This window comes from Aquarana catesbeiana, linkage group LG11 (assembly GCF_042186555.1).
Source record: "Aquarana catesbeiana isolate 2022-GZ linkage group LG11, ASM4218655v1, whole genome shotgun sequence".
Classification (NCBI taxonomy): Eukaryota; Metazoa; Chordata; class Amphibia; order Anura; family Ranidae; genus Aquarana; species Aquarana catesbeiana.
In genome coordinates this window covers 212,674,640-212,687,368 of record NC_133334.1, presented here as the reverse complement: position 1 = coordinate 212,687,368, position 12,729 = coordinate 212,674,640, and the positions used below count along the sequence as shown (strand labels likewise).

Genomic DNA, 12,729 nt, shown 5'->3' with positions numbered 1-12,729 from the left:
TTGACGCATCACATTCGTTATGAACTTGCATCAGTGTGAACCGGCACTAAAAGTTACTTATTCGTAATGTGTTTCGGAGTCATTACAACATGATACAATGTAATGTAAAGCACGTATCTGCTGCAGTCTGTCAAAATACTATGTTTTTCTCAATAAAAACTATTTTCTGGTAAAAAAAAAATAAAAAATGATGACAAATTAACAAACCAAATTCTAGAACCACTTTATTGTATTTTTAGTAATTCCATTTATTGGCATTGTATATACATTGATAATATACACTGATACTTGTAAGCATACAGTTTATGGTGCACTTTTTTTCTTCTGCACAATAGCAGCTACTGGGTATTTTGTAATCCCGCAAATATTTTTTCCAAGAAAAATCCTAAAATACCCCTGTGAATTAAAGAATTAAAATGTTATACTTTGAAAGAAATGTACTGCAAATAAATGTTGTAATCACTTAAAGACAGTTAGATGAGTATAAAGAGATTTTCAGCAAAAAGTAAAATGCATGATGTCAAGTCTGTTTTGCATATTTTAATCCAGCCCTGCAGTAATTCCTGGAGCGTAATAGGGAGTCATGCTCATTTTTGTCACACTTTTGTGGGTATTGTTAACTTTTACATGATGTTTATTCTGTAAAAATATAGATTTTTTTAAATAGGAGCTTCTGATATATTTCAAGTTGACAAAATATTCGCTAGGTCAATACATTTCCCACATTTTGTCAGTAAAGGTTGTGAGAGTTGGGCAACCAAACAAGTAGGAAGGCTGTTTTTTTAAAATTAAAATAACAAACATGTTATACTCACCTGTTCTGTACAATGGTATTGCACGGAGCGTGCCGAACCTCCTTTTCTTGGGTCTCCCACCAGCACTTTCCTCTCCTCCTGTTCAGTGTCTACCCCTCTAACAAGCACTTGCTATGGGGACAGACATGTGGGCTTGCTCCCGAGCCAAGCTCTGTGTGTCTATAGCCCCACATAGTGTGGCTCAGCCCCACCCCTGTCCTCCTCACTGGATTTGATTGACAGCAGCAGGAGCCAGCATGGTTGCCTTTATGTTCAGTGAGGAGAGAGAGAGCAGTGATGCCACTCTTAGGCACGTCGCTGGATCGAGATCAAGCTCAGGTAAGTATTTAGGAGGGGCTGGGGGGGAGCTAATCGTAGAAGGTTTTTTTGCCCTAATGCAGAGAATGCATTAAGGTTAAAAAACCTTTAGCCTTTACAACCACTGTAAAATTATTTATAGAAACAAAATTTTTAAACTCACTAGTAAATTTATGTAAATTTAAGTGAACCTGTGCCAAGGTCATACACAGTAAAGCATTTACATTCTCAAGAACCAGTAAAAGCATTTTAAAGAGGAACTAAAGTCATACTTACCTCTTCTTTAACCCTTTCGCTGCCAGGTCCGTATGGCATACGGACCTACAGAACTGCTTGCAGGTGGCCAAGTCTGTACGCCGTATGGACCTACATTCCTCTTCTGTTATAAGCTCATGGTCACTTTAGTGACCATAAACTTATATCAGAAATGTTCAGCAGACTCTGCTGAACAAAACAATAGCTCTGATTAGTGGCTAACAAGACGCTAATAAGAGTTATTCAGATAAAATAACACCACCCCTCTGCTGCCTCTCTACCTGTCACCCGCTGCTTCCCCCCCTTCTGAACTGCCTGAAATGATTGCTCTGTTCCCCCCACACTGTCCTCTGCCTACTACATCTGTCCCCCCAGCACAAATGTTTACCCCTTAGCATCAGCGCCCCCCTTCCCCCCCAGCATGGATCTCTATGGATCCGTTGCAATTGCCGGTGTTCTATCGAGAAATGCCTCCCGTCGAAAAATGCCCCCGATGGGTCAGCGCATGCACAGTAACAAACGTCACTCCAGCTGATATGTTGATGAGTTGGCATGACATCAACACAGCACATGTGCAGATAGTCAGAGGCATTATCCGATGCTATGCAAACAGCGGGGGAACGTAGTTCTCCAATTCTGCCTCGCTGTTGTGGGTGTGTTGAAGTGCCGGTTTTGTGTGTGTTGCAACCCGCCCTTACACACAGGCAAAACGAGCCATTTAACACACCAAACCCATCCTGCAACACAGACAAAACTTGCCCTTCGCCTCAACAGCGAGGCACATTCTGACAAATACGGTCTCCCTCCGCTGTTTGCATAGCTTTGAATACTGCCCGTTGAATACTGTCTCCCGTAGAGAAATGCCTCCGACGATCTGCGCATGCGCTGTGTTTACATCACGCCAGCACATATCAGCTGGATTGACGTTTGTTACTGCGCATGCACATACCCATCTGGGGCATTTTTCGACGGGAGACATTTCTCGATAGAACACCGGCTCCCTCCGCTGTGACTCCTGCCGGCAATTGCAGATTCACATTTTTTTTTCCTAAATTGATGTCCCCCCCTTGATGGCACTCCCTTCAGTGCCCCCCCTCACGATTTCCGGTGGCCCCTCCATGCAGCTCTGCAAGCCAGCGTTCTTTGCAACTGCTGCCCGGGAGATCGGCGAGTGCAATGTGTCTGGATGGAGAGCGGGGGGGTTTACCAACCCCCTTCCTTTCCTGAATGAACAAAGTGATTAATAGCGATACTCCCTGTCCGTGATGAATGAACCTGTGTTTACTCTGTGTCTGTTTGTGAATGAATATGTCATACATATACAGTGCGGGTCAGGATTCAGATAAAGGGACTGTCTTCAGTCCCTTTCTCTGTCTCAAAAAAGAGACATTAGGGGTTTAGACCCCTGATGTCTTTCCCAACTGCCCTGCCCCAAGAAAAAAAATGTAAAAAATAAAATTGTAATAAATAGTAAAAATAAAAAACCTAATAAAGGTAGATTTAGACATGCATCTAAAGCACCCTTGCCACTGAGATCCAGATTGTGTTTTGATCGCGTTTCAGAAGCTACTGACAGGCATTAGGGGTCTGTTTAGACCCATGATGTCTCTCCAAACCCCCTCATCCCTCCCACAAAAAAAATGTAAAAAATAATAAAAATAAAAAACCTAATAAGGGTAGATTTAAACATACATCTAAATCGCTCCCTGCTGCTGAAGCCCAATCCGCATTCGTATCGCGCTTTAGAAGATAGGACAAGTAGTGAGGAAGTGATTAGATGCATCCTCCCCCTGTTTTAACCCCATTTGGCCTTTTCCAGCGTTTCCTCAGACTTGGTTGTGTAGCGTTCAAATGGCGGCATCACTCCAAGTCGGGTCAACTGTACTGTGGGTGCAAAGCGAAGCTTTCTATTGCAGCTTATGGGGGGTGGTTGGCGGGCAGCAGAAACGCAGCTCAATCATGCATTTTTGCTGCCCCCCAACTGCAAGTGTAAACAAGGCCTAAGGCCTTGTTCAGGTGGGTCATACTACAGTGAGGCCATTTTTAGCTGCACAGGGATGCAGAGGTGTCCCGTCCATTCCTGTGCAGGCAGTCCCATCCATATCAATTGGGACCCAGCAGCTGCATGGACACAGTCAGTACTCCCAACTTGACATCTATGTGTGTGTTTGTCCCTGAACTCACACTGTCTGCATTTGGGGCTATATACCTACACCCACACAGATCTGTATTTGCAGCTGCAGCATCCCAATTGACATGAATAGGACTACCTGCACAGGGGTGCACAGAATACCTGTGCATTCCCGTGCAAGTAAACATGGCTCTCCATGGGGCATACGCCCCATGTAAACGAGGCCTTAGTAGGAATTTAGCAAGAATTTTGTAGGTTATGCGTAATTGTGTGCAAATAAAGACTTTAGTGTTTTTTTAGTGAAATTTTGTTATAAACTTTTGCGCAAATATTGTATGGCTTTAAAAATCATTAGAACCTTCTTTTGATTCTCCTGGTCATGTGCTTTCAGAAAATATATGATTTGGGGGTCCTTTTCAAACTCTGAAAGCTGTAAGTTAAAAATGAAAACCTCCAGATTTTTTGAGAAATTTTTGCATATGCTTGATTTCCACCAATTTGCAAAAAGGCGCAATTTAAAATTTACAAATATTTGTTATTTATTAACTCAGCACAGGTTAAGATTTTATATTTAGTAAGAATTTAGCAGGAATTTTGCAAAATGTGCTAATACTGATTTTAGTGTATTTATAGCAAAAATTGTTTTTATAATAATTTGCGCAAATATTGCAGGGCCTTCAAAATCAGAAGCACTTTTTTTTATACTACAGGTCATTTACTATATGGTTGTTTTTTTTTTTTTTACAAATTCTGAAAGTCCCACTTTTGAAAACTGTGAGCAGATAGGTTCTTTGTTGCATAAGGGACATGCAGTGTCTATTCTGCACAATAAAATAAACCTACCTGCCTGCTCACAGTCTTCTTTGGAATGTACACTGAGCCACATTTGCATTCCGGCACAGCGTGTGTGTGTCGGGATAACTGCAATTTTAAGCATGCGCAGGAATGACATCCCACACCAAAAGAAGCCGGGTAGAAGATGCCGGTGCCAGCAAGGAACATTAGACCATTAAAGGGAGGTAAGTATTGTGGAGTTTATCCTACTGCCACTTTCATCAAACTATTAAACTGACAGTTCAACTTTCCCTGTGTAATCTGCAGGGCTGCAATGTTGGTTTAACAGCTGCATTCTCCTCTGTGTTTCAGGAGCACAGTTCCTGAGATAGAGTATAGCTAACGTCAAACTCAAAGCTGAGCTCTACAGTGCTCCCAAGACTGAGAGCTGTTATCAAACAGACACCACTATGCACCACTATGCCATGTACTTCACTCCACCCATTCTGTGCAGGCATACCCCGCTTTACGTACACTCGCGAGTATGGACACATTGGCATCTATGGAAAATCTTGGTCAGCTTGACATGGCACTGCTCCCAGTATATCCGATTTTAGAGTCGGCCAGCTTGCCTAGGTAATCAGTTATTCCTGCAAATGACTATTGCAATGCATTACATGCAAGTGAAAGAAGATATTGCTTCACTTTAAGAACATTTTTATTTTACATACATGCCCTGGTCCCATTGTGGGGTATGCTTGTACATTACCTACTGCTGACAATTTACTGTATAATGAACTGTACTTCATGTTAAATACTCTAGACTGCTCCATTTTGTACAAAGGGGTGAGGTAGGGGTGTTACATACCCTCTCTGCCCATGGCTAACACTCATAGCCATAGAAAAATGATGGCTATAAATTGTAATAAGTAGAAGAACATCAAATGAATGCAGTGTTTACCTTCTCTCCCCAGTTAGGACCATAGCTGTTCTTTACAATCCAGTAAGGTGTAGGTTTCTCTAAATGTAAAATATAAGTCTCGTTATGTCATGACAAAGGAGAATGTACATACATGTTAAATTTGTGATGTAGACTGTGCTCAAGCACAACCAACAAAGTATGTGAATATAGAGAATTAAATATGTTTATAACAAAATTTTACAGAGGCAAATTCCTATCATTTAGAATACCAAAATGCCCTTAACTCATTTAGTAGCATAGCTAACAACAATAGTCCAATCTATGCTTTTTCACTCTTGATACAGAGGAAACCAAACCTAAACAAGGTAACCACCACTTTGCTTTTCTGGTTGGGAAAGGGGGAAATTTTCCTTTGCTAGTGATAAAAGAATCACTTTCACATTTTACTCCCTTCTGGTCATTGATAACAGGAAAGAACCGCCCCATTTTATGGAGTTTTTAAAACAAGTTGAAAAAAACCCTGAATGCGATAATATAAAAACCATGCAACCATCCTGTCCTTGGTTATTGTTTAAGCTGGGAGGTAGTGGTTTAAGGTATGGATAATATTTTCATAGCCCACATTAGGCCATTTAGTACCAATTGAGAAAATCATGTGTGCTCATTGAAAATACATAACAGTTTAAAGGGCCAGTCCACCCAAAAATGCCATTCCAGTTTCTGCTGGATGCTATAATTTAGTTCTTGGGTCTGCTCACATGCTGTGCCCATTATGAAGGGATCCCACTCTCAATATTGGGTTTTTAATGTATTTTATAGCATAAAGAATGCAACAGGAGATGCTGGACCATGCAAAGGTTGGCAAAAACATCCTTGTGAGTCAGGTATTGTGGCAGAGAGGGTGTAGATTTTGTGGAAGCAATTATAAATAGTCAGATGAATCTTGTAGAGAACTTGTTTACTCCCAGCTAGCAGTGAACAGCATGTGAACCTTTTCCTAGTTTCACTTCATAGTTTACGTAGTAGGTGAGTGTCAGGGCTGGGTTCAGCCCTTCCTTCTCTGAGCTGGCGCTCAGCTGTCGGCTAATTGCCAGCTCCTATCTCTCCACATGTACTTAGCTGTTGATGATATCTTGCTTGTTAGTCCTGCCTACTTAAGCCGTCCAGCCCAGAGGATCTCTGCCTGTTGGTAATATTTTTTCCAGATTGGATTAGCAAGATCACTGCATGGATCAGTTTGCCATGGCGCTACAAACGCTCCTGAGTCGGGTGGCTCACCTGGAATCTCCCACTGTGGCTGCTCCGGTACAACCTGAGTTGCAGGCCATCCCTGCTGCTGCGCTAGTCTCTGTGCAGGCACCCACCACAAGTACTACCTCTATAAGAGGTATGTCTAGTTCCGCTTCCCCAGCGATTTGGGGGTGACCCAGTTCAATGCAGAGGGTTTCTCAACCAGGTTGAGATATACTTTGAGATGCTGCCCCAGGCGTTTCCCACGGACAGAAGCAAAGTAGGTTTTGTGATATCTTTGCTTTCTAAGAGAGCCTTGGTCTGGGCAAACCCTCTATGGGAGACGCAAAAACCTGTTGTCTTGATCACGTTTGCCATCCTCATTGACTCCAGACTGAGAGAAAGACTCTCTTTTAAGGAGCACTTGTGGAAGCCTCCTGTATGTTTGCCTCCGAGCTTTGCAGTCCCACCCATGACTCCCTCACCTCCCATGTCTCCTGGTACCGAGTTGGTCAATGAAGATGAACCCATGCACTTGGGCTTCACGGGTCTTTGTGGATGAGAGAAGCTTTAGAAGGAGGGAGAGATTGTGCCTTTATTGTGGCCAGGAAGGTCACTTTTTGAAGTCTTGTCCTACCCATCCAGGGAACGCCCAAACCTTGAGGTCCTGTCATGGACAGAGCTTAGGTGGCGTGGTTTCGTCCCCAGTTATCCAGAAGATTAAGCCCCTGGTTTCAGTTACCCTTTCTTGGGCTGAGTCGTCCGTCGAGATACAGGCTCTAATCGACTCTGGGGTAGGGATGAGCTTCGAGTTCGAGTCGAACTCATGTTCGACTCGAACATTGGCTGTTCGCAAGTTCACCGAACAGCGAACAATTTGGGGTGTTCGCGGCAAATTCGAATGCCGCGGAACACCCTTTAAAAGTCTATGGGAGAAATCAAAAGTGCTAATTTTAAAGGCTAATATGCAAGTTATTGTCATAAAAAGTGTTTGGGGACCTGGGTCCTGCCCCAGGGGACATGGATCAATGCAAAAAAAAGTTTTAAAAACGGCCGTTTTTTCAGGAGCAGTGATTTTAATAATGCTTAAAGTCAAACAATAAAAGTGTAATATCCCTTTAAATTTCGTACCTGGGGGGTGTCTATAGTGTGCCCGTAAAGGGGCGCATGTTTCCTGTGTTTAGAACAGTCTGACAGCAAAATGACATTTTGAAGGAAAAAACTCATTTAAAACTACCCGCGGCTATTGCATTGCCGACAATACACATAGAAGTTCATTGATAAAAACGGCATGGGAATTCCCCAAAGGGGAACCCCGAACCAAAATTAAAAAAAAAAAATGACGTGGGGGTCCCCCTAAATTCCATACCAGGCCCTTCAGGTCTGGTATGGATATTAAGGGGAACCCCTGCATAAATTTAAAAAAAAAAATGACGTGGGGTTCCCCCTAAATTCCATACCAGACCCTTCAGGTCTGGTATGGATTTTAAGGGGAACCCCGCGCCAAAAAAAAAAAAAAAAACGGCGTGGGGTCCCCCCAAAAATCCATACCAGACCCTTATCCGAGCACGCAACCTGGCAGGCCGCAGGAAAAGAGGGGGGGACGAGAGTGCGGCCCCCCCTCCCTCCTGAACCGTACCAGGCCACATGCCCTCAACATTGGGAGGGTGCTTTGGGGTAGCCCCCCAAAACACCTTGTCCCCATGTTGATGAGGACAAGGGCCTCATCCCCACAACCCTGGCCGGTGGTTGTGGGGGTCTGCGGGCGGGGGGGCTTATCGGAATCTGGAAGCCCCCTTTAACAAGGTGACCCCCAGATCCCGGCCCCCCCCCTGTGTGAAATGGTAAGGGGGTACATAAGTACCCCTACCATTTCACGAAAAAAGTGTCAAAAATGTTAAAAATGACAAGAGACAGTTTTTGACAATTCCTTTATTTAAAGTCTTCTTCTATCTTCCTTCATCTTCTGGTTCTTCTGGTTCTTCTGGCTCTTCTGGCTCTTCTGGTTCTTCCTCCGGCGTTCTCGTCCAGCATCTCCTCCGCGGCGTCTTCTATCTTCTTCTCCTCGGGCCGCTCCGCACCCATGGCATGGGGGGGAGGCTCCCGCTCTTCTCTTCTTCTCTTCTTCTTTTCTTCTTTTCTTCTTTTCTTCTCTTCTTCTCTTCTTCTCTTCTTCATTTTCTTCTCCGGGCCGCTCCGCAATCCATGCTGGCATGGAGGGAGGCTCCCGCTGTGTGACGGCGCTCCTCGTCTGACAGTTCTTAAATAACGGCGGGCGGGGCCACCCGGTGACCCCGCCCCCCTCTGACGCACGGTGACTTGACGGGACTTCCCTGTGACGTCACGGGGAATGCCACAGGGAAGTCCCGTCAAGTCACCGTGCGTCAGAGGGGGACGGGGTCACCGGGTGTCCCCGCCCCCCCCCCGTTATTTAAGAACTGTCAGACGAGGAGCGCCGTCACACAGCGGGAGCCTCCCTCCATGCCAGCATGGATTGCGGAGCGGCCCGGAGAAGAAAATGAAGAAGAGAAGAAGAGAAGAAGAGAAGAGCGGGAGCCTCCCCCCCATGCCATGGGTGCGGAGCGGCCCGAGGAGAAGAAGACAGAAGACGCCGCGGAGGAGATGCTGGACGAGAACGCCGGAGGAAGAACCAGAAGAACCAGAAGAGCCAGAAGAACCAGAAGATGAAGGAAGATAGAAGAAAGAAGAAGCATTTAAATAAAGGAATTGTCAAAAACTGTCTCTTGTCATTTTTAACATTTTTGACACTTTTTTCGTGAAATGGTAGGGGTACTTATGTACCCCCTTACCATTTCACACAGGGGGGGGGCCGGGATCTGGGGGTCACCTTGTTAAAGGGGGCTTCCAGATTCCGATAAGCCCCCCGCCCGCAGACCCCCACAACCACCGGCCAGGGTTGTGGGGATGAGGCCCTTGTCCTCATCAACATGGGGACAAGGTGTTTTGGGGGGCTACCCCAAAGCACCCTCCCAATGTTGAGGGCATGTGGCCTGGTACGGTTCAGGAGGGAGGGGGGGCCGCACTCTCGTCCCCCCCTCTTTTCCTGCGGCCTGCCAGGTTGCGTGCTCGGATAAGGGTCTGGTATGGATTTTTGGGGGGACCCCACGCCGTTTTTTTTTTTTTTTTTTGGCGCGGGGTTCCCCTTAAAATCCATACCAGACCTGAAGGGTCTGGTATGGAATTTAGGGGGAACCCCACGTCATTTTTTTTTTTAAATTTTGGCCGGGGTTCCCCTTAATATCCATACCAGACCTGAAGGGCCTGGTATGGAATTTAGGAGGACTCCCACGTCATTTTTTTTTTTTAATTTTGGTTCGGGGTTCCCCTTTGGGGAATTCCCATGCCGTTTTTATCAATGAACTTCTATGTGTATTGTCGGCAATGCAATAGCCGCGGGTAGTTTTAAATGAGTTTTTTCCTTCAAAATGTCATTTTGCTGTCAGACTGTTCTAAACACAGGAAACATGCGCCCCTTTACAGGCATACTATAGACACCCCCCAGGTACGAAATTTAAAGGGATATTACACTTTTATTGTTTGACTTTAAGCATTATTAAAATCACTGCTCCTGAAAAAACGGCCGTTTTTAAAACTTTTTTTTGCATTGATCCATGTCCCCTGGGGCAGGACCCAGGTCCCCAAACACTTTTTATGACAATAACTTGCATATAAGCCTTTAAAATTAGCACTTTTGATTATTCATGTTCGTGTCCCATAGACTTTAACGGTGTTCGCATGTTCGAACAAACTTTTTTCCTGTTCACATGTTCTGGTGCGAACCGAACAGGGGGGTGTTCGGCTCATCCCTACTCTGGGGCTGCAGGCCTGTTCATTGATGCTACCTTTGTATCGAAGCACTCGAGTCCACTGCATGACACTCCACTTGCCATTGAGGCTCTTGACGGGAGACACCCACAGCCTGCTCATGTGACTCATGAGATGGTTCCATTGTCCATGGCCATAGGGGCTCTTCACCATGAGATAATTCAATTCCAAGTTATTTCCTCACCTAAGTTTCCATTGGTTATTGGTTATCCTTGGTTACAAAGGCACAACCCCTCTTTTGATTGGCTCCGTGCTGAGGTTCTCTCCTGGTCGCCACAATGCAGTAAGACATGCTTCCAGAAGGTAGCCAAGGTCCTGTGCACCTCTTCACTCTCCTCCCTGCTGGAGGAGTACTGCGATTTTAGCGATGTCTTTGACAAAGGTCAAGCTGGTAGTTTGCCTCCACACTGTCCGTATGATTGCGCAATTGACCTTCAACCTGGTGCCATACCCCTTCGTGGCCGGGTTTACCCTTTGTCGGGCTTAGAGGATAAGGCCATGGAGGAGTATGTTGCTGATGCAGTTTCTCGAGGCGAAATCCGCAAATCCTCGTTCCCTGCTGGTTTCTTCTTCGTGAAGAAGAGTGGTGAACTGAGACCTTGTATTGATTATAGAGGTCTCAATCCTTTCACGATTAGGAATGCCTATCCGATTCCATTGATTACGGAGTTATTTGACCACCTCAAGGGAGCAACGGTTTTCACAAAGCTTGATTTGAGAGGGGTATACAATCTCGTGAGGATTAAGCAGGGCGACAAGTGGAAAACTGCGTTTATTACCAGAACAGGCCATTATGAGTACCTCGTAAATTTTAGCCTTTGTAACGCCTGGGCAGTTTTCCAGGAACTCATTAACGATGTCCTCCAAGATTTGTTGCAGTTATGTGTTGTGGTTTATCTCGATGATATCCTCATATTTTCCAAGTCCCTGGAGAGCCACCACACAGATGTCTGTTGTGTGCTTCAGAAACTAAGAGAACAATCTCTATTGTAAATTGGAGAAGTGCGAATTCCATCGTGAACAGGTTAAATTCCTGGGTTATGTCATTTCCACTGCTGGTTTTTCAATGGACCCAGAGAAACCTTCTGCAGTCCTACAGTGGCCCCGACCCGTGGGTTTACGTCCTCTGCAGTGTTTCCTGGGCTTTGCCAACTATTATCGTAAGTTTATTCGTAACTTCTCATCTCTGGTCAAGCCCCTGACTGATATGACCAGAGAGGACGGTAACCCACAGAGTTGGTCTTCGGAGTCCGTTAAGGCCTTTGAGAGTCTCAAGGCTGCCTTTGTTTCTGCTCCTGTGTTGGCACATCCTGATCCTACGTTGCCTTTTATCCTTGAGGTTGATGCTTCTGACACTGGAGTTGGCGCCCTTCTGTCTCAAAATCCTACCTCTGAGAGCGCTTTGCATCCTTGTGGCTACTTTTCCAAGAAATTGTCACCTGCGGTGTGCAATTATGAGATTGGTGACAGAGAGCTGTTGGCGATCATTTTAGCCCTGAAAGAATGGAGACATCTCCTCAAAGGTACCACTGTGCCTATTCTCATTCTTACTGACCATAGGAATCTCACATTCTAGTCTGAGGCTAAACGCCTCTCTCCCAGAAGGGCACGATGGGCTCTTTTCTTGTCAAGTTTCAATTACATTGTCTCATTCTTACCCAGTACTAAGAATGTAAGGGCTGACGCCTTGTCACAACAATTTTCCTCCACTTCCATGTTGGAGTCGGTTCTGGCTCCTGTGATTCCTCCTGATCGTATTCTGTCTACGGTTCGCACCAGTCTCACTTCTCCTTTGGGTGACAAAATTCTTGCTGCTCAGGTCCATGCTCCTCCTGAGAAACCTTGTGACCGCTGCTTTGTCCCAGAGAGTCTCCATACTGCCGTGCTCCAGACTTACCATTCTCCCAAGGCTGCTGGCCACCCTGGGAAGAATCAACCTATGAGGAAAGGTTGTGAGCACTGAACTTATTCTCTCTGGAGAAGAGACGCTTGAGAGGGGATATGATTTCAATTTACAAATACCATACTGGTGGTGACCCCACAATAAGGATAAAACTTTTTTGCAGAAGGGAGTTTAACAAGACTCGTGGCCACTCATTAAAATTAGAAGAAAAGAGGTTTAACCTAAACTACGTAGAGGGTGCTTTACGGTAAGAGCGGCAAGGATGTGGAATTCCCTTCCACAGGCAGTGGTCTCAGCGGGGGGCATTGATAGTTTCAAGAAACTATTAGATAAGCACCTGAATGACCGTAACATACAGGGATATACAATGTAATACTGACATATAATCACACACATAGGTTGGACTTGATGAACTTGTGTCTTTTTTCAACTTCACCTACTATATAACTATGGAACTATGTAACTCTTTTGGGCCATTTCCCAACAATTCTGGTGGCCTAGTCTACGTGCTGATGTAACCGCCTTCGTAGCTGCCTGTTCCGTGTGTGCTCAGAGT

At 45.2% G+C, this 12,729-nt stretch overlaps 1 protein-coding gene across 1 annotated transcript in view; it reads right to left on the bottom strand.

Annotated features, from left to right (window-relative positions):
* Positions 1 to 233: 233 nt before the first annotated feature.
* CTSW (cathepsin W) overlaps positions 234 to 12,729 on the bottom strand; it is a 71,868-nt gene continuing 59,372 nt past the window's right edge. The window contains exons 10-11 of the mRNA XM_073605270.1: positions 5,234 to 5,292; positions 234 to 396 (exon numbers count right to left, since the gene is read on the bottom strand). Coding sequence (XP_073461371.1) covers positions 304 to 396; positions 5,234 to 5,292 — 152 coding nt within the window. The 3' untranslated portion in view covers positions 234 to 303. The remainder of the gene's footprint in view (positions 397 to 5,233; positions 5,293 to 12,729) is intronic.